At 44.9% G+C, this 22627-nt stretch overlaps 1 protein-coding gene across 2 annotated transcripts in view; it reads left to right on the forward strand.

Moving 5' to 3' along the window:
• The window catches only part of SCRN1 (secernin 1), a 68437-nt gene that overhangs the window by 39654 nt on the left and 6156 nt on the right, over positions 1 to 22627 (forward strand). For both annotated transcript variants that reach the window (XM_002818092.4, XM_054560585.2), the window contains 4 exons: positions 4681 to 4883; positions 7975 to 8169; positions 12106 to 12271; positions 22268 to 22448. In XM_002818092.4, coding sequence (XP_002818138.3) covers positions 4681 to 4883; positions 7975 to 8169; positions 12106 to 12271; positions 22268 to 22448 — 745 coding nt within the window. The remainder of the gene's footprint in view (positions 1 to 4680; positions 4884 to 7974; positions 8170 to 12105; positions 12272 to 22267; positions 22449 to 22627) is intronic.

The following is a 22627-nucleotide window of genomic DNA, read 5'->3' on the forward strand; positions in this document are numbered from 1 at the left end:
TTTGAGTCCTTTTTCAATTTCCATGGTGTAAATAGTCCCACTGTGAGGTGTTTCAAGCTACCAACAGTTTCAGAACAGGCTCAAAATCCCTAAAATTTAACCATCTGCTCTCCAAGCTGGTAGCAGCTGGCTCCAGCGGATTGCTGCGTTCTTTCAGTGTTTCTTGCCTCTTCTTCCCTTTGCATAACTACTTTATTCTTTTTTTCCTGCACGCTGACTTTTGCTACTCCCATTTGTGTTTAACAATGGCATTAAAACCTAGTCAACTCCAGTATTTCAGAACATCTTATAATTCTTGACACATTCCATCAGACCTTCAGCATGTTAAAAATCACAAAAGTCCTTGACAAAAGGCCAGTGTGAAAATTTGGAAAGGTCTGTAGTTTGTCTTTAGGTTGTTGGTGAATGTAAGGACTCAGGTGATTTAAAAGGAGGCTCAGTCACCATTTGTAGGCGGGAGGAACCTGTGTAATCAGAGTTACTATTTCCTGAACACTGTAGTAAGACATGCTTTGCACATATTATTTCATTTAACTTTCACAGTAACCCAATGAAGTAGGTCTCCTCCCTTTGAGAGATGAGGACACTGGAGCTTAGGAGGGTTGAAGGAGTTGCCCAAGGCCCCAGAGCTAGAAGGTGGCTAAGCCAGGGATCCCAGGGCCTGCTAACCTCAGAGAGGCCACTCCTCTATGTAGTGGAGCACATTTTACTTCACCTGTCAATGACACAGGAATTTTGGGACACTAAGAGATGGAGATAAGTCAAAAAGTTTCACACGCTCTTTCCCTAGATCACCTTCACATCCATCACCTGTGTTATCACTCGTCTTAGTCCATTTGGGCTGCTATAACAAACATACCATAGCCTAGGGGGTTTAAACTACACAAATTTATTTTTCACATTCCTAGAGACTGGGAAATCTGAGATCAAGGCACCGGCAGACCCAGCGTCTGGGGAGAGCCTGCTTGCTGGTTTGCAAATGGCCATCTTCCTCTGTATCCTCACATGGCGGAGAACAGAGAAAGAGGACACGTTCTGGAGTCTCTTCTTTTAAGGGCACTAATCCCATCATGGTGCCTCCACCCCTCATGACCTCATCACCTCCCAAAGGCCACGTGTACCATACCATCACACTGGGGATGAGGCTTAACTTACGAATTTTTAGGGAAACCAGGGGGACAAGCAATCATTTCATAGCATTACCTTCCTGCTTCTAACCCTCTGGCTGAAGGCTGGGAATTTCCAATTTCCAAAAGGTCCTGACCCCAGAAGGGCCTGGCAGACTGCTTGATTGTGGGGAGGAGGGAAGATTATTTGCACCTGAGTCCTATAAGAATACCGGGCCCACCTTTCTAAGGGGGCGGTGTTGCCTATTTTTATTACTTTTCCCAAGTCAGTGATTATATATCCATGGCAAATCTAGTTTTACCTGATTTGAGATAGGGACAGGGGTCTCCTAATCCATGGAGGCACAGATGTTGAAAAGAGAAGCAGAGTTTCTAAACAAACGGGCTTTAAGCAGGAGAAGTGCAGGTGTGACCCATCTTTCTCAGTGAGATGTGTTAACTTTTCAGGAATGGGCAGGGCGAGCTTGCCATACCTGTGAGAAGGTCATGGGCTCCCAAGGAAAGATTTTCCCATAAAACTAGAAATTGAATTCAGGAGCATCTAATTCCCAGGCCCAGAACAAGCTGGACAAAGCACACACTTTGGAAGAATTCGAACTGCACAGAAGATAGATGTTACAGTGGGACTCTAACCTTGGCCCGTTGAGTTTCTTCCCCTTCCCTGTCCTGGTCCTGCCCAGGCAGAGGGGTAGCAGCCAAAGTGAAATTAGGCATGGGGCCAGAGAGCACTGCCCTCTTCAGGAATCACATGAATCTGCCCCATGTAGGAGGTGAGACTGTTGGGAATGGCTTTAACATAGGCCTCTGGATGCCATGTGACTTGCGGCCCCAGGTCTCTCTGGCATCTCTTCTGCACCCAGTGACATGGGATTCATCTGCATTTCTCAGTTGCAGAGGGCAGGGGTGTAACCCTGGTGTTACTCACGGCCCTTGTACTATGAAGCAGTTGGCCCTGTCCTCATGGCATGGTAGGAAGACCAGCTGGGAATAATCAGGTGGGACAAAGGGGTATTTCTGACCCACGGTCCTGGCACAAGGGATAGGAGGGTGAAATCAGAATTAGGTCTGTGGATAGTGCTGAGGTCCTGTTGCCAACTCTGCCAGAGGACATCAAAGTCAGCATGGGAGGGCAAGTGCAAGTGTAGGGCCTCAGTGTGGAATGCAAACAGGCAGAACATCAGAAGAGTACACTGGAAATCAAAAAAGATAAGTCACAAGCTCTGAAGACGGGGCTGTCACAGCTGGCTGTGTATTCACATGCTCCTAGCACATGTTTGCACAGGCAAGTTGGGGCCCTGCAAAGGTCCTGGGAACAGGATTCTGCCTGGAATGTCTGTATGAGGCATTGTGACCAGGGGGCTACCAGGGACCTGTGGAAGGGAGGAAGGAGGCCTTCGAGTGTGCACAACTTGGGGTTCCGAGAGGCACTCACAGCACCTTTGTTTGTTCCGGAGCCTCAAGATAAGATGAGTGCCTGCTTCTGTTCCTTCTCTTTGGAGAAGATGACATTGACCAAAGGAAAAGTCAGCTGAATTCAATCTTCTAGTGGGTTTATTCTTTTATCTCTCTCCTAAGGTTTTAGGGTTCAGTTTTGTAAATCACTGCCTTGTAACCGAGTCTTGCTACATAAGCTTAAAATCAGAAATGTCAAATGAATTGTCATGTAATTATTTGACTATAAACATAAGCCTGTTATAATAATCAGCCTATAGATTAGTTGTATTAGCTTTTCTTCTCCCTGGCAGCACAGTGAAATATCCCTTTAGGAAGCATCAAATTAGATAAATTTGAATAGTTGTTACTTCTCAAGTTGAAAATTCACCAAGAACTGGCTTGTACCACCATTGTAGTAGTGCCATTGCCCAGGTTCTAAGACTTCTGTGTTCCTGCCACCTGAATTATAATTTGAATGAACAGATGAATAAATGGACACTTCCTGAGTACATGGCATGTACCATCCTCTTTCATAACAGCCAGAGAGGGAGGTAGTATTGTTTTCAATCTGCACATGAGAAAAATCAAGGTTTGGAAAGGTCACATTACTTAAGATCTTAATGCCAGTGAGTAGCAGAGCCATAGCTAGAAGCTTGGTCCATTTATCTCTGAGTCATATGTTTCTCTGCCACAGTGTTCTACCTCCAGAAATTTACTGACCACTTTCCTGGTCACAAGCACTAGCACTGCATATTTTCATGGATGTTATCTCATAAACCTACTGTTACAACAACTAAATGATGTGGACGTTCATTTTATAGATGACATAAAACTGAAGTTCAAAATATATAACCTGCCCAAGGTCACACAGAGGGCAGTACTGTGCAAGAGAAAATGAGGAAGAAGCAAAAGCGGGAGCCCCTGATAAACCCATCAGATCTTGTGAGACTTATTCACTATCACGAGAATAGCACAGGAAAGACCGGCTCCCCTGATTCAGTTACCTCCTTTTGGGTCCCTCCCACAACAAGTGAGAATTCTGGGAGATGTAATTTGAGATTTGGGTGGGGACACAGCCAAACCATATCAATGCCCTCTTTAAAGGGTTTATTAATTGGAAAGGCTAGGGGGAGATGGGTGTCTCACTTCAAAGGGAATACATATTCTTTTGATGACTGAAGCTATAAGCTATACCAATAGACATAGGCTGATAGGCAGGAGGAGAAATATGTAGAAAAAGCTGATTATATCCCAACCAGCTGCCCATTCCTAATAAGGTCTCTGAGACAGAGACAGAGGACAACGTCCTCTCTGGACACAGGATAATGTCTGGCATTTGAACACTTTTAATAAGTAAGCAAAACACCTGGTGTGGAATAATAGAGATCAAGGCCACACTTGGCCTTGATTTCCTTTTGCCCAGGTTAGAGTCAGGAGGGAGTACATGCCACAGAGAGGTGGTTTTGTGGGAGACACAGTCAGAAGAGGGGAAGACACACAGGTGCCTTCCAAGAGGGAGAAGCCACTGGGTTCCTGACTCTTCTGTGTCGAAGGGAAATGACCAAAGACAGAAAACACCCGTATGATTTTTTCTTTCTTTCTTTGTTTTTTCTTCTGTTTTGTTTCTGAGACAGGGTCTCACTCTGATGCCCAGACTGGAGTGTGGTGGCGTGATCATGGCTCACTGCAGCCTTGACCTGCTTGGCTTAAGCAATCGTACCACCTCAGCCTTCCAAGTAGCTGAGACTGCCAGTTTGTCCTGCCATGCCTGGCTAATTAAAAAAAACTTTTTTTTTTTTTGAGGAAGAGGTCTCACTATGTTGCCCAGGCTGGTCTTGAACTCCTGAGCTCAAGCAATCCTCCTGCCACTCCCAAAGTGCTAGGATTATAGGCATGAGCCACTGCACCTGGCCACCCCGTACGGTTTTTTAAGCAAACATGTGAGAAGTATATTCTGAGATACAGTGCAGTTAATCAGTTTGCTTATTGTTCTGCAGACTTAACATGTTTACACATATTGGCATGCTTCATAACTCGGCCTTGCCCAGTCTTTGGTTACTCTAGTAACAATCCTGTGGTATGAAATGACTGAAGTATGGTTCTGGTTTCCTTTCTGCAGGCTTGGTTTAGAAAGAGGGGAAACAGCTAAAGAAGCCTTAGATGTCATTGTCTCCTTGTTGGAAGAACATGGACAAGGTGGGAATTACTATGAAGATGCAAACTCCTGCCACAGCTTCCAAAGTGCATATCTGATTGTGGATCGTGATGAAGCCTGGGTGCTCGAGACGGTAGGGAAGTACTGGGCTGCCGAGAAAGTCACAGGTGAGCGGGTGTGGATGGTGGAGAGTTCTGAGGACAGGGAAGGCCACAGAGAGGGGGTGGCCTGCACGTACAGTGTCAGACCTGGAGGAAAGACGTGCCGTTGCAGGTCCTCTCTGTGTGGGACTGTCATGCTTTGGCATGCCTCTCATTTCTGGGCACCTCCAAGAAGAGAACCTGGAGTCTCCTGAACCTGGAGTGAAGCAGTCTCCTAACATTTCGTATTTTCTGTTTGCTTTCTGGGAAGAACCTGCTTTTGACTACCAGGAATTCCATGACTTAAACCATTACTCTATTAATTGGCCAAGAGAATGGTGACTCTTCTTGTGTAATGGGCCAACAAGTCCCTTGTCACCCCCAACCCTATAGATCTTTGTGTTTGGCATGTTCCTCTAAAATAGGAGTTTAGATCTGTGTGAGGACCAGTGTATGCCACTCTGGGATTTCTTTGTGAGTGAAGTTCGTTTCTCTCACCATGAGACAGTGTTTCTAGAAGAGCAGAGGACTAGGTGATCCACCCAGAAGGATTTAGTGCCCATAAGTTTGCTGCTGTGTGGCCCCTGCAGCATCTTGCTTCTAACACAGCCATGGGGAAGGAAGTGTTAGGGGTGGGAGTGGTAGTTTTGTATCCCCGCCTCAGCATCCTCATTTCTGGACAGGATGAGATCCCAGAATGGGTTAAAGGGTTTCCAAGAGGACTAAGTAGTCCTAAGAGGGAATTGGCCCGAGCAGCTCCTTGGGACTGGGTGGTGACCACATGATGTGTGCACTGCCATTCTTCCCTCCTGTGCTAATGGTGGAGTAGTAGGTCACGACACTTCTCTTTCGTTGAACCTATTCTTGGCCTATGTATTTTTCTTAACTAAATTTACCAGGAAGTCTCTTCCAAGTAATCCAAAATGATGTTGGGGATGAAACTTGTGTGCCATCCCTATCTTAGGGGTGAATTGAACCAAATTTGACCCGAGTTACAAGCGGAAGATCTACCACAGTAGATGGGAATCAAGCCTGTTTTCTGTGCACAAAGTTAGTTCAGTGATCAGGGCTTCTCTGGGTGATGGGTAGGTTGTACTCTATACAAAATTGCCCCAGTGAGGCAGTGAAATCTAGACTGTGGCTTCCTGGCCAAGCTGTATGAAGGCTGTGTTTGTCTGGAGGCGCGGGTGGCCTCTTTCTATCTCACAAGGGTGTAGAATGGGCTAGTGATGTCCGTCAGCAATCACGGAGAGTTTCTCCACCTCATATGCCCAGCATGTACCCACCTACCAGTGTGTGTGCCTACTTGCCCAGCTCTTACAGTATTTCTAGAACTAAGACAGCCAGTGCAGCCCACCAGGTCTCCAACTCTCCTGCAATGCAGGAACTTAAAACTCCTTGATAAAAAGCCCTCCTAAGATGAAGTCTTACTATTGAATGGTTCCATCAAGAGTGCTAGTAATCCATGCTTCAAAGCAGTCATATTGCTTTTAAGTTGAACCTAACACTTTTTGATCTATGACTGCATTTCAAAAGCTGAGCGTCTCTTCAAAATGTAGCTTAAAAAATTACACAAAATGAATGCTTCCATTAGTTAACTAAATATTTAAATAAAAAAGAACGCCAGCCATTTCTTGGACTCATTGATTTCATGTCGTCTGATCCCAGCAGCGGTGTGATGGATTGCAGTAAGATTTAATGCACTCCGTCTCCCAAAGGCTAACATTCTTAAAAGCAAATGTCTACTATAAATCTGCCCCCTGGGAAACTAATATCTGTAGAGTCGCTTACAAGAGTTTTTTTTTAAATAACTTAGTATGAATGATGTCAAAATCACTTGTTTAGGCCAAAACTGGTTTTTATTTTTAATTGTTTATAATTGTACCTTTATGGTTCTCTCTGAAAAGATAAATGACAAAGGACCAATGCCTACCAGCCAGGAATGCTTATGTCAGAAGTGTAAATCAGTGAAGCAAAACATACTGAAGGAACTTAGTCCAGCACTGATCCTGCCTCTAGGAACTGGTTTTCAGGCAGTGATGGCTTTCCTGTAGCTTGTAGTTTATGTTCTTTATCTCACTTCATTCTCCAAGAATTTGGAAGATCAGCATGCTCCCTGGAAGCAGCAAATAGGAATGGCCCTTTTAAGCTAGCACTGATAACTTCCTAGTGTTTGTGCCCTAGACAGCATCTTGAAGCTGGAAGGCTGAGTTGTCCTGTGTGCATTTGCAGCTCAGGCTTCGAAGAAGACATAGCAAGCCAGCCAGCTGGTAGGAGAGTTTCTGGTCTAAGCCCTCATTCATCAAAGTGGAATGTACTCAGAATGCAGGCATTTCTAATTCTAGATTTATTTAGTCACACTTCTATTTTTATAAGAAAAAATTTCCCGTAGATTTTTCAAACACATACACACACACACACTTTATCTCACACACTCACACACATGTGTGCACACACACATACCCAGACATATGTATATTCATGAATATATTCAATTATTTTAAAATGATTTGTTATCATTGCCACTATGGTTTTCTAAATGTTGAGACCTGAAAAAAAAGTTGAATGAAGTATTTGATTTGTATTTTTTTTTAAAACCACATATATTTGGGCAAGGAGTGGGGGTGTAAAGTGTTTTTCCAGGTCAAAAGAAATCAGACCAGGGAGGGGGCTTTCTATAGATGCGATAGAGCATTGCTGTAGAGGAACGGCATCTCTATTATAGAGGACTCCCTTATGAATTGCTAAGTCTTGTCAGCTCGGTACCTCTTTCAAAGCACCTGTCCCTTTTTTTGTGTGTAACTAATGAATTCTTGGGGCTTATTTAGCCAAAATGAAGAGCCTTACATATTTCCTGTTGATTATGCTTTTAAGATGGGTTAAGTGACTGTTGCTCATTTAAAATGTGATAATGCCCAGTCAAGACTAGTCAGACCTTTTTGGAGGTCTCCTAGAAAGAGACTCAATGATTGTCTGTTTCTTCAAAAATTAAATGGATTCCTCTCTGTAGTTAAAGTCAGTGTTTCAGGGAAAGGATTCCCTATACATTTCCATTTCTTGATTAAGTCTAAAGTTTATAAGTATATTTTTAACTAATGGGGCTTTGCACTCTCTGCAGAGGGTGTGAGGTGCATTTGCAATCAGCTTTCGCTCACCACTAAGACGGATGCAGAGCATCCAGAACTCAGGAGTTACGCTCAGAGCCAAGGTTGGTGGACAGGAGAAGGCGAGTTCAATTTTTCCGAAGTGTTTTCTCCAGTTGAGGATCATCTAGACTGTGGTGCTGGCAAAGACAGCTTAGAAAAACAAGAAGGTGAGTTAGTCTCTCCCTCACGATTCTCCTTCTCATACCCTTTCTCTTGCAGCTGTTTCTGAGAACTTGTCTGAACTTAGAAGGGTGAACAAAAAGGAATACAGAATAGCCCTTGTATATAAAGACCAACTTGTGCTAAAAGTCCCTGATGTGCAGGCAAGAAAACAACTTGTATTTATTTTTACATGGTGCTTCCTCATCCCTGGAGGTTTCCTGCTCATACCTATGTTATTCTCCTTTAATCTGTGATGTCATTGTGTTGCCTTTTGTAATACTTATTGCAGGCATCCTCATATATCAGTAGTTATATATTTGACTCATCTTCCCCTGCCCCACTAGCTTGCTGGGACTTGAGGGCAGAGGTGTTGTCTCTTACTCATCTTAGGGTCCCTTTGTGATGCCTGTATAGTTTTTTGTTCCATGGACACTTGATGAGTTGAACTGTTGCCATCCATCTGCCAACTAGTTACTAACTTATTTTATGTATTTATTTGTTTATTGAGACAGAGTGTCACTCTGTTGCCTACACTCAAGTGTGTTGGCACAATCTCGGCTCACTGCAGCCTCCACCTCCTGAACTCAAGCGATCCTCCCTCAGCTGCACCCCTGCTGTCATCCCAGTAGCTGGGACTACAAGCATGTGCCACCAATTCTGGCTAATTTTTTTTTTTTGTAGAAACAGGGTCTCATTTTGTTGCCCAGGCTGGTCTGACACTCCTGGGCTCGAGGGATTTGCCCGCCTTGGCCTCCCAAAGTGCTGGGATTACAGGCCTAAGCCACCATGCCCAGCCCCTAGTTATTAACTTAATCAGAATCCATATTTAGGTATATGTGGCGACTAGATAGCTTCTTACTTTTGTGCCTATGTGGAAATCCTTCCAAAAAACCCACAACAGTCATTCTGTATTTGTTGGTGATGCATGTATTTTATAAGTCAAAGTTTTGGATCATTTAGAACAGGGGTCAGCAAACTATGACCTGATGGCAGCTGCCTGTTTTGAAAATAAAATTTTATTGGACTGTAGCCACACCCATTTATTTATATATTGTTTGGAGCTGCTTTCTCACTATAATGGCAGAGTTGAGCACGTACAACAGTAAGGTTTCAACAGAAATTGTATGGCCCATAAACCTAAAATATTTACTGTCAGGCCAGGTGCATGCTTGTAATCACAGTACTTTGGGGAGGCTGAGGCAGAGGATCACTTGAGGCTAGGAGTTCAGTTTAAGACCAGCCTGGGTAACTTAGCAAGACCTCATCTCTCCAAAGAAGTAAACAAAATTAGCCAGATGTGGTGATGTGGGCCTATAGTTCCACCTCTTCAGGGGGCTGAGGTGGGAAGATTTTTTAAGCCCAGGAGTTCAAGGCTGCAGTGAGGTATGATTGTACCACCTCACTCCAGCCTGGGTGACAGAGTGAGACCCTGTGTTTTTTAAAAAAAAACAAAAAAGAAGGAAAATGTTTCCTGACTCTTAATCTAGAACACTTTAGGACTTTTGCTGTAGCACTTATGTAATATATTCTGGGTAGGAAGGTAAGAAAATACTCACTTTTAAACAGGAGCTTTAAAAAAATCAAAAATTTTTTAATTAAAAAAAATCTAGCTTGGTGAAAGATATTAAATAATGTTGCCAAAACATCAACTCTAAATCTGATAAATACTTTAGGTCTTGCTACTAATTTACAGGAAATACAGAGGATAGAGGAACAAATACTCTATTTAATATAATAATTGCGGAGACCAGCTTGGCTGGGGAGACCCTAACCCAGCGGCGCCAGAGGAATTAAAGACACACACACAGAAATGTAGAGGTGTGGAGTGGGAAATCAGGGGTCTCACAGCCTTCAGAGCTGAGAGCCTTGAACAGAGATTTACCCATGTATTTATTGACAGCAAGCCAGTGATAAGCATTGTTTCTATAGATTATAGATGAACTAAAAGTATTCCTTATGGGAAACAAAGGGATGGGCTGAAATAAAGGGATGGGTCTGGCTAGTTATCTGCAGCAGGAGCATGTCCTTAAGACGCAGATTGCTCATGCTATTGTTTGTGGTTTAAGAGCGCCTTTAAGCGGTTTTCTGCCCTGGGTGGGCCAGAGTGTTCCTTGCCCTGATTCCGGTAAACCCACAACCTTCCAGCATGAGCATCATGGCCATCATGAACATGTCACAGTGCTGCAGAGATTTTGTTTATGGCCAGTTTTGGGGCCAGTTTATGGCCAGATTTCGGGGGGCCTGTTCCCAACAAATAATGCCATGAGGATGCCATCTGCCAAGCTTACACTGTGCGAAACTACAGGAAAGATGACTCTGACAACTAAGATGCAAGCTGAGTGGGTGCGGTGGCTCACGCCTGCAATCCCAGCACTTTGGGAGGCCCGTGGAGGGTGGATCACTTGAGGCCAGGAGTTCAAGAGCAGCCTGACCAACACAGTGAAACCCCATCTCTACCAAAAAAATACAAAAATTAGCTGGGCGTGGTGGTGCATGCCTGTAGTCCCAGCTACCAGGGAGGCTGAGGTGGGCGAATCACTTGAACCCGGGAGGCGGAGGATGCAGTGAGCCAAGATTGTGCCACTGCGCTCCAGCCTGGGGGACACAGCAAGACTCCATCTCAAAAAAAAAAGATGCATGGGGAAAAAACAAGAGGCAGAGACGTTTCCAATTCTGATTGGTTCCAATTCAAATCAATAGGCTCATTTATAAGACAATGAGGAAATCCGAACATTGGACAGTTGAAGCAAACAAGGATTTGTTGTTAATATTTCTAGGTATGACATGTAAGTAGAGATTTATAAAGAGAATGTGAATGTGCCAACAAACCTTCTCTCCGTGTGATGCTTCAATTCCATCATGGTGAACACAGACTGAAATAGTGTTTTAACAAATTATAACCCAGGGGAAGATGTAGAAATGGGATCTCATGTAATCAAGGATTTATTTATCCATTTATCTGTGGTCACAGCCAACAGTCCTAATGGCTCTGAATATTCTAAATGCCTCTCTGTGCATATATTTCCCACCGCAGAGAGGACATTCTCCAAATAGAGTATTGACTCTGACCAGCAAGAGTTTATGGGAGTGAGCTTGGTGGACTGTGCATGGTAGATTGTATGTACTTTCTTGTGGATATCTATTGAGTTATTGTACTGATTGAGGTACAGCTAAACGCTGTAACAAAGACACCCCAAATTAACGTAGCTTAAAGAAAATAGTAGGTTATTTCTCTGTCATGTTATAGTTCAGGTATATACGGCCAGTCCAGGGCTGGTTACTGAGACTCAACACAGGAATTCCATTTGTGGTCCGCTTGTTTGCGTCTCCTAGTTGGCAGGAAGGGAGAAAATAAAAACAAAAGGCAAACATACCTTGTTTATAGGTGTGACGAGGAATTGCACACATGGTTTCTGCTTACCTCCTGTTGATCAACATTTATCACATGGCCACACATAGTCACAAGGGAAGTGGGAAAATAGACTGTACTTTGGTAGTTACAGTCCCAGATGTAATTTCAGAGTTTTTATTACTAAAAAGAGGATGGAGTGAATGGATTTTAGTTAGTGGCCCGCCATGCCACAGTTTTGTGTTATATCTACTCTTTTTTTTTTTTTGAGACGGAGTCTTGCTCTGTCGCCTAGGCTGGAGTGCAGTGGCGCGATCTCGGCTCACTGCAAACTCCGCCTCCCAGGTTCACGCCATTCTCCTGCCCCAGCCTCCCAAGTAGCTGGGACTACAGGCGCCTGCCACCACGCCTGACTATTTTTTTGTATTTTTAGTAGAGACGCGGTTTCACCGTGTTATCCAGGATGGTCTCGATCTCCTGACCTCGTGATCCGCCCGCCTTGGCCTCCCAAAGTGCTGGGATTACAGGCGTGAGCCACTGCGCCCGGCCTATATCTACTCTTTCCATTTGTCTGTCTTTTGTGTTTTTGCAGAAAGCATCACGGTGCAGACTATGATGAACACCTTACGGGACAAAGCCAGCGGAGTGTGCATAGACTCTGAGTCTTTCCTCACCACAGCCAGTGGAGTGTCTGTCCTGCCGCAGAATAGAAGCTTTCCATGCATTCACTACTTCACTGGGACCCCTGATCCTTCCAGGTTTGTCCAAGGCCTGGTCACGTAGGCAGAACATAAGTGCTTCCCTTGAAAGCTCATTCAGCAAGTGCGTAGTAAGCGCTTGACCATGTCTTCCCCTTGGATAGCAAAGTCACTTTTTTCAGTCAGCCTCAGTGTGGGCAGTGTAGCACCAAAGGCTTTGATTAAGTGAATTCCTTGGTTTTAGTCACATGGTATTTATGACAGTCAGGGAATCTAGTAGTTCTTTTAAATTTATTAGGTTGGTGCAAAAGTAATTGTGGTCCTTACCATTACTTTTGCACCAACCTAATACCAAATATTTACTGAGTATATATCATGGGCCAAGCATTGTGTGGTACATGAGGGATACAGAAATGAACAAAACACAGCGAGACAGAGAGATGTGGGAATGCTCATGATTTATCAAAACAACCAGTTCCTGTGAGTTAGAGAATAAAACAGTTCGGAGGCAATATAGATTGAAGCAGCTTCAAGTGTACTGGCCCCTTCTTTAAGACATTGTGTTTTAGGGGGTTGCTTTCTGCCCATGTGCTTCAGCAAAAAGGCAGCATTACACAGGGATGAAGAACGCAGCCTCTAGAATGACCTGCCAGGATTTTGAATCCGACCTTTGCCACATAGTAGCTGAATAAGTTATTTCACCTCTCTAAGCTTCAGTTTCTGTGTTTGTACAACGGGGATAATATCAGCCCCTACCTTTACATGCTTGTTGGGAGGATTAAATGAGATAATCCAAGTCAATACATAGTAGATTTAACGATTATTTATGAAGACGGTCTCTGATCTCCCAGGCAGACAGCAGCCCCTCTCCCCAGGAACATTTTGTCATGTATATCAAGAATCATATCATCAGTAGCTTAGAACTAGCCATCCAGTGGTTTCTAAATCTGTTCATTGCTAGAATCACTTGGAGGAGTTTTCAAAAAATACAGGTTCCTTGACTGAAACGTATTGTATCAGAATCTTTGAGGTGGACCTAGGAATCTGTCTGGTAAGTTTGATCCTCAGCCTAGAAGGCTCTAGAAGGCTGCCCATTCCAGTAGGTTCTCTGGTGTTTTTTTGGGTGTTCCATTGCTGAACATCATTACCAGTGTCTGAAAGTCAGCTTGTTAAATCTTTGAATCTGCTTCCAAGGTATTTGCTGGTATTAAATTTCATTCCTTTTGCAGCTGAAAATATTTATTCTCCTTTTACTGTGTCAGGAATATAAGACAGTGATTGGATCTAGCTAGGGACTGGTTCTTAGATGACTCAGGGGAAAAGTGAAGCACCTCTTGTGACCCTTTGGCCTCATTTTTTAAACTACTGCCAATATCAATAGATGTTTCTAACCAGACCTGACTGTGGAACTCAGTATTAGCTGTTCTTAGTTTTTCTTTCACTCGTTCATTCAATAAACGCTAAGCACCTACTGTGTACCAAATATTGTGTTTGTTGTGTACCATGGATGAATTGTGTACAAGGAAAGTGGTGGCACAAATGAGATGATGAAGGGGAAAACTTCACAGAGGAAGGAGCTCTTGAGCACTGGGCATTGTGGGAAGAGTAGGAGTTCTTTAGGTAAAAATCAGGAAAAACAGTCTGGGTGGAGAGGATGGCACATGCAAAGGCAGAGAGGCATGAAACCACATGACCATGGGCTAGAGCCGTGCATCCTTCTATAGATGATGCTGGTCACTAGGTGACCATTGCTCCTCTACCCCCAGCCCCTCTGTGAAACAAGCCCACCACCCTCCCGTGGCACCCCTGTCAGCCTTTATCAGTGAGCCTCAACTGCTCTATGCTGCTCCTGGCAGCCTCTCAGGAGGCTCCTCCTGTTTGAGTCCAGTTGCTATTCCCTCAATTTTCTCTCCCAGTTCTGAATCTTTGGCTCCATGGCCATACCTTCTACCCACTTTTTGTCCCACCAGATTTGGGGCTCTGTCTTCCCTTTGTGTCTGGGCCTCCCTCCTCCTGGACTGTGACCTAGCTTGCTCCCCTAATGCTGGTGGCTTAGTAGCCCCTTGTGAGGACCCTGCTGGATGACAGGGGTACATATGGACATTTGGAGTTCTATTTTCAAGTGTCTGGAATGCTCTGCAAAAGTATTTGGGCATGGCTTTTTAGGGAACAGGACCCTTTCAAAGAGTGGGTTGAGCTGAACCAACTCCTGTTGTCCCTGATGTCTCAGATACCGGCTGTAACTGTGCTCAGGAGACAGGGCCTTGTGAGCCCAGGACACCAATGTAAAGGAACTCCACGTCCTAGGCTGAAGACATGGCCTAATCCAGTTATAAAAATGGCTGGGCAATAGCCTTCTGATAGTTAAAATGAAAAATTTTAAGTACTTTTAAAAGAAAATCATTCATGGTTAAATTAATTTAAAAGACCTTGTATTATAGAAGATTAAGACCCTTCTGGAAGACATTCATTGTTATCTTCCATGGTAAAAGAGCTGCGTTTCCTACCGTGACTGTAGAACTGTCATAGGTTGTTATTCTTTCTATTCAACATTTCAGTTGTTTCTCTGTAATTGGGCTTGCTCGACTTACTGTCTTTTGTCAGCAAGAAACATAATTACCTTTTCTTAGGTTTTTAGGCAAGAAAATTAGGGAGATTTTGGCTTCTGTTAATGCTAAAAATGTTAGAAATCGTTTCATAGTAGCAGACTTGGAAAAGAACAGCACTTTAGTCTTTATCCCTCCCACTTAATGTTAAAACCAAAAAACATGATCTTACTGTTGTTCTGCCTGCCTGGACACTTGTCTGCCCTTTTCTCACTGTATTAATTATAGATCTTTTCCTTGAAATAACGTGCGCTCACATCCTCTTTTCCCCTCCCTCCCTTCCTCCTCCTACTATGTGCTAGGTACTATGTAAGGGTGAGAGGTGGAAGGAGATGCTAAAGTCAGAGTGAATGCTTGAGGGAGATGCAGAAGTTCTTCACTTAATTATATTGAGAAGGCAAATTCCATCACATCAACATGTGTGCCACAGTCATTCAAAGAGTGACACTGATTGGCTTTGGTATACTGGTTCTGACCTTTGGAGACCATTTCCTAGGAAGCCAGCACTTGTTAAAGCTTCATTAATGTGAAGAATTGGAGAGGGAAGGAGTAGAGAGGTACCTTAGCATTGTGAGAGAGTGTAAAATTTGGAGTCTTACAGTGTGCTGGAGCCACGGAAAGCTGATTGTGAAGAGAGCCTCTCTTCCCAACTCTACGTTTGGTGATGTCATTGGTTCCTTGAAATGGGCCACAGTGGGGGTATTTACACTACAGAAATTGGCAAATGCCATAAAATTGAGCTGTTTTTTTCAGAGATATAGTTGTTAGACCAGTAAACCACTGAGAGGCCCCCACATGCAGGAAAATGCACAAATAAATACTCAAGATACAGGCCAGGTGTGGCTGCTCACGCCTGTAATCCCAGCACTTTGGGAGGCCAAGGTGGGTGGATCGCTTGAGGTCAGGAGTTCCAGACCAGCCTGGCCAACATGGCAAAACCCTGTCTCTACTAAAAAAAATTCAAAAATTAGCCAGGCGTGGTGGTGCACACCTGTAATCCCAGCTACTCTGGAGGCTGAGGCAGGAGAAACACTTGAACCTGGGAGGCGAAGGTTGCAGTGAGCTGAGATTGAGCCACTGCACTCCAGCCTGCATGACAGAGTGAGACTCTGTCTCAAAAAATAAAATAAAATAAAATAAAATAAATACTCAAGATACAGGATGGGTAAGCCAGAAGGGGGAGAGAATATAGAAGTTCTAGGAAAATAGGGTGTCTGAGCTACTTTAACTAGTGGCAGGGTGCTGGAGAGATGCCAGGGACATTCCCCTCTACCCCACCTCCTTACTTGTGTGTGTGTGTGTCTTTTGTTTCCTCCTCTTCTCCTCTCAGTGTACTAATCTTTTTTTTTTTTTTTTTTTTTTTTTTTTGAGATGGGATCTCACTCTGTTACCTAGGCTGGAGTGCAGTGGCGTGATCTTGGCTCACTGCAACCTCCGCCTCCTGGGTTCAAACGATTCTCCTGCCTCAGCCTCCTGAGTAGCTGGGACTACAGGCACGTGCCACCACACCCGGCTAATTTTTTATTTTTAGTAGAGACGGGGTTTCACCATGTTGGCCAGGCTGGTCTCGAAGTCCTGACCTCAGGTGATCCGTCTGCCTCCACCTCCCAAAGTGCTGGGCCAGTGTACTAATCTTTAGAAGTTAAATTGGCTTGGGCAAGATATTACCATCTAGATAATTCAAATGTCAGAAACAGCTTTTTGTTACTGGAGCAAACATTATGAGCCTTGGTCAGCATGACTCATGCAGCCTTTGGAGCCACGTGGGGCACAGCCTGCACAGATAGACAGAGCCGAAGGCCCTAGGCAACATGGTGCCTACCCCTCCAATTCCATTCTGAATTCTTCCAACACCAGCCGTCTCCTCTCTCTGTCCTACACGTTTGACTTTTCAAAACCTCCCAGAGCCGCTGGATCCAGCCCACCATCCTTAAGGCTGTTCAGTGCTTCAAAAGTACTGGTTCTCTTTCCCTTTAAAATGGAAACTCCCTTCATGGATTAGTTCTGCTGTCAGCCAGGTGTGACTTTAAAAGTTTTTTTTGTTTTGTTTTAATTTTTGTGGGCACATAGAAGGTGTATATGTTTATGGGAGCCAGGTGTGACTTTGACTCTATGATTAAAGTGGCTCACAGTAAAGCTGGAATAATCATAGATGAAACACTCTGAGGGGCACCTGCGTTTTTGAGAGAAACTTGGTATTGCAGGTTTATTTGGGATTGGTTCAAATTTGAGCAGCTTCCTCTGAACAGGGGTTTATGTATTGTTCTTTCTGTGCTAACTCTCCTCAGTAGATTTGCCAGGAACTCCAGGTCACAGGATCAGCCTGGTTTGTTGCTTGGAGAGTTTCTGCATCTTCAGTAAGAGCACAGCCATGTTTGAGGACAACACTGTTGGCTAGCCACTGATATTAAATTCTAAATTCTAAAGCACAAAAAGTATTTTATTTTTCTGCAGTAGTATAAGGTGTATGGAAAAACTAACAGAAGAATATAAGAGTGAGAGGTAGTGGGGAAAACTGACCTTGCATTTAGATCTGAATTTACTTCTAGATCTGCCACTTAGTAGGAATGTGATTTTGGACAAAGCACTTAGCTTCTGTGAGCCTCAGTCATCTCATATGTAAAATGGGACAGAAATGTTTGGCCTTCTTTGTTCGCTGCTATATCCCTAGTACCTAGAACAGCATCTGGTACTCAGCCAGGACTCAACACATATTTGCTGAATGAATGAATGAATGAATGAATAAGAGTACCATGAGAATTGAATGCAGATGCTTTGAGAATTATGCTGTGCTATAAAATGTTAGAGATTTTCGTGATAATGTTGCTGTTCTTCCAAAATGAGAAAACAAATGATTGGAAAATAGTTTTTTTTGCATTGGCATGCTGCATCCCTCACAAGGCTTTAGACGGAAACATGGACAAATGAGGTAATGGTGTATCCAGTGGAGTATGTTTCTTGGCTGTGCCTCAAATTGTCACTCAAGGCTAAAATTCTGCAGATCTCTGCAACGGAGTTTGGATGCCCACGCTGTGCATCGTGTCATGGGACTGTGTGCCTCAGCCCTTAGATTTGTCTTCGTGAGAGCTGGATGCTGGAGGGAGGCTTCCTTTAGTGTTGCTCATGGTCTCATTGAGCATGGTCCCTTTAAAGTAGCTCAACCAGCTTTGAACCTCCTCATGAACTGGCTGCTGGGCTGTGCCTTGACATGGGAAGCACTTTGTCCTTTTGGGCCCATCATTTTGTATTCCTGTCACACCACACCACAGAAGGCTGAGTGACTGGGGCAAATTCCCAACCCAGGGTTTGGTGACTTTTCTGAAGGTCGGTCTGAGAGTCAGCCCTGAGGACAGAGGCGGAATCAGCCTTCTGGAGCCTTCTCAGCTGTGTTCTGCATCCAAGCCATCCACGGGACACTCGGGGGCACCCCATGCACGTGATGAAGTGGGCCTCATCCTGGTCAGGTGGGCTGGACACAGTTGGGTGTATCTGCTAATTGTACCTGGTGGAGACAGTTGGGTGTATCTGTTAATGGGCTTATATTCATTCAAGTAGCATTTAAGAAGCTACCGTCTGTGGCTGGCTCACCTGTGGGAAAATGTCAGAGTATCTTCTTATCTATTTGGAATTCTAAATGTGATTTTCTGTAAAGACTGGCAAGAAATCAAAACGTTTGGGAACCACTGAGTTACCCCCATTCCCCTTTTCTGGGTACATAGACACAAATGATGAAACCTGAATTATAGATAATTTCCACATCCTGGTTTAAACAAATATTAATATTGCAATTATTATCAGCAATAATTTTTGTTAATATTTTATGTAATTATTTTTTAGATAATCTTATTTATTAGTTATATAATTTATTCAATCTCAAAAAAGCTTTTAACCACCTCAATACATTTAGGCTTTATATTTTTTATTAGTTGAGTAGACTAAACTTTGAAAAAATCTTTGGAGAGCTTTGGCTGCTTTAGAATATTTTGGGAATCTCCTCATATTTATTACGTATTCTTTTTAAACTAAAAAGGATAGATGAGAGGGACAAACTTATGGTATCTCTTCTCTTAGAAAAGCCACCAGACACCCTCATTGATTAACCTCTCCATTCCAGTGAGCTTGGGGTGGGTTTAAAGTTACATCACATAGAGCATTCTGAGTTTTTACTATGCATTTATCCTGTATTGGATACAGAAGACCCTGACTGTGGTTAGCATGAGCTTGCTGAAGCTGGCATCACAAGTTTACAAGCTTCATGACAGAAATAGAAATAAACGAGTTGTAGAAGCTAGAAGGGACTGTTGAGATCACTGTAGTCAGATGAGAGCCGGAGAGGGAAAACATGGGCCCATGTGGGTCAGAGGCAGAGCGGGGACTCACACCCCCATTCCAAGTCCCAGCCCAGTTCCCTGCCCTGCTCTGTGGGAGGTAGCTCCGCCCAGCAGTGCTGCCAGGCTGTCCCCTTCCCTCACTTCTTGGCATGGCTCTCCCAAGGGGTCCCGTGTCAGAAGAGTCCTCAGATGTGCAGTAAGGGAAGCACTGAGGTTTTAGGAGTGAAATGGCAGGTTTCCTGATGAAGACATCACTCCCACTTGGGTTTGGAGTGGGCTTTGGAGTGGCATGGGGATTGAATGAAGTAGCATTGCATGGGGCCTGCTCAGTAGGCTCCGCCGGAGGGCGTGGTCGCAGTTCCCTTGGCTGCCAGGTGTTGAGCCTGCACCAGTCCCACCGTGAAGCCTACCAGCCCAGGTAGGAGTCTTGGCTTTGCCCACTTCTGCCCAGCGCAGAGCCCTGGAGCTGAGAAGATGTGAACTGAGCTGACTCTGGGCTTCTGGGTGGGAGCCCCGGGCCTGTCTACCACTGAAGGGTCTCTGTGCCAGCCAAAGAGGCTGATGCTGCTGATGTGACGTGCGCTGACTTCCCAGGAAACCCCAAGTGCTGTCTGGCCCAGAAGGGTAGGATGCCTGCCTGTTTTGAGGCAGTCCTGCTGTCAGAGCCCAGAGGTAGCCCGGAGGCAGCTGGTTGTGGATGGCTAGGCATGCTCTCTGCTGGCCCTCCTCCTCCCCACTGCTCCATTGCAGTGAGCCCTCCATCTGCAGCCCTTTTGCAGAATCAACTGACTCACCAATTAAAGAATTCAATTTCATATAGTCAAAATTGGTTTAAACAGTTTTAGGTTTTGCAATAATCCCTTTTTCATATTAAACAGCCATTCATTCAACACTCAGTAGAGGGGTATAGCAATCATCTATTTTCAAGGGGCTGTGGGAAGTGGAAGTATGTGTTCCTTCTGTACAAGGGTAGCTCCCCTGTGTCTTTAGGGGGGACTTCTTTTGATGATGGCTGGGGAGGGAAGGTTCTTGGCAGGGCTTGACTTTAAGCAGGTGGGCACAGCCTGGCATGCCTTATGCTTCCCAGTGGATCGGAGGATGGGCCCAGTCTCCAATTATATTTGCGTCACCTATAGAGAACAGCAGAGTACCTGACACTAGTCCTCAACTAGTACCACTCAGTTCACCAGCTTGAGGTATGAAGGTCTCACTACTTTTAATACTCAAATTAAATTAGTCTGGGCCCCAACTTTGCATATTGTGATCAGTGTCTTTCTTTTCTCACTTGAGACTCCTGTCCTATGGCAATATCAGGAAGCTAACCTAAGAGGGTACTTCTCATTAGTGTTGTGTCTTTAGTAGTGCTCTTCAGACTGGGATATGTTATGAATCCGCAGAGATCTTGTTAAAATTGCAGATTCTGATTCAGCAGGACAGGGTGGGGCCTGAGGTTCTGCGGCCAATACTGTTGCTGCAAGTCCAAGGACAAAATTGGGTAGCAAGGGTTATTGGCTCCCAGTCCTTTTCAGGTCATGGCATACCTGAAAATAGTTTTTCTTTGTTTGTTTGTTTGTTTTTGAGACAAAGTCTCACTCAGTCACCCAGGCCGGAGTGCAATGGCCGGAGTCACCCAGGCCAGAGTGCAATCTTAGCTCACTGCAACCTCTGCCTCCCGAGTTCTAGCAATTCTTCCATCTCAACCTCCTGAGTAGCTGGGATTACAGGAGCACTCCACCACATCCGGCTAATTTTTTTTATTTTTATTTTTAGTAGAAACGGGGTTTTACCATGTTGGCCAGGCTGGGCTCGAACTCCTGACCTCAAGTGATCCACCTGCCCCAGCCTCCCAAAATGCTGGGATTACAGGTGTGAGCCACCATACCTTGCCCATACCTGAAAATATTAATACCTGTGTGGCACACTGGCAAGGCTGCCCTGGCTTCCTCAAGCCCCAGATGCCCCAGGGCTGACGGAATCAACATCCTAGCTCACCTCTAGCCCACTTGAGGTACCTGGGGTGGGCCACAGTATACCTGTTGAGAGGAGAAAAAAATGTCCAAATCTGACAAATCTGACCTATACATATGGGGCACATATGGGGAGTTCCTTCTCCTGCTGTTATTGCAGGTGCTGCCCCATGGTACAGCTGGAAACAGGCAACCCTTGGGACCCAGAGGTGCCCATGCCTGCCAGGAGCAGCCCTCTGATCCAGCAGTATTTCCTCTGGGTGTGGGGAGGGTAGGATAAGGCTCTCTCCCCGGTGTTACAGTCGGCTGTAGCGGCTCCTCACCCTGTTGGCCTGGGATGCCAGGCCATAGCTGTTTATATGCGTGGCTCTTGTGTGTGTGTGTGTGTGTGTGTGTGTGTGTGTGGGTGGGGGTGGGGAGTGATGTATCCTAGACGTGCACAAATACACACACATGCAGGCATGCGCACAGCCATTTTCCTGAAGATAACATCCATCTTGCCAAGAGAACTGAATTGAAGAGAGCTGGGGAGCATTAGCTACCTGCTGTGCCCTGTGCTAGCACTCTCACACAACCAGACTTCTGTGTGGTGTGCACCCTCCAAGGCCTCTTCTGTTGTCTTTCTTACTCTTTCCCCTCCTTGGGTCTGTCAGAGATATTCCATATATTTTTCAGTAAGGCAGAACCTCAGAAAAAACTAAAAACAAACCCAAACCAAAAGGCCCTTCCTTTCCTGGAGGCTGCTTCTCAGACCACGGTATTTAAAAAAAAAAAAAGGCAAACCTCTCTCGCTCAGCTAGATGGCTCCTTGCACCGTTTCTCAGAACACTGTTTGTTTGCCTCACTTTTTATTGCTAAAATAGTCCTCTCAGATGGTTCAGAACAAAGGAAGTCTGTTTTGATGTCTCTTTACTGTAAGTAGAGGAATTTGCAGCTTGTAAATGGCTGCTAGTTTTGCTAAAATAGCGACTAAAACATTCAGTTATGTCTCTCTTGGCACCCACCAACCGACCCGTCACCCACACCCACCACCCATCACCCACCACCCACCATAAGTTGGCTTGGGAAATGTTTGCTGAATAAAAGGACAGTCTCTGGGTGTTCCCGGGTCCCAACCCCTGCCTGGCTGAAGTGCCTCTCCTTCCTCTTCAGGTCCATATTCAAGCCTTTCATCTTTGTTGATGACGTAAAACTTGTCCCCAAAACACAGTCTCCCTGTTTTGGGGATGATGACCCTGCCAAAAAGGAGCCTCGGTTCCAGGAGAAACCAGACCGCCGGCATGAGCTGTACAAAGCCCACGAGTGGGCACGTGCCGTCATCGAAAGTGACCAGGTGAGCTTGCATGAGGGCCACAGAGGCGGAGGCGGGTGGACAAGGTCAGCGAGGAAGGAGGCAGGGAAGCCAATGACAAGCTAGACCCTTCCCCCACCCATCCAATGTGGCCGGGCTCCTCCCAGAGGCAGGTTCCTGGGGCCTTTCCTAGAAGGCTGGTGTTCATTTTCCGCCCAGGC

Source organism: Pongo abelii, chromosome 6, assembly GCF_028885655.2.
Source record: "Pongo abelii isolate AG06213 chromosome 6, NHGRI_mPonAbe1-v2.0_pri, whole genome shotgun sequence".
NCBI lineage: Eukaryota > Metazoa > Chordata > Mammalia > Primates > Hominidae > Pongo > Pongo abelii.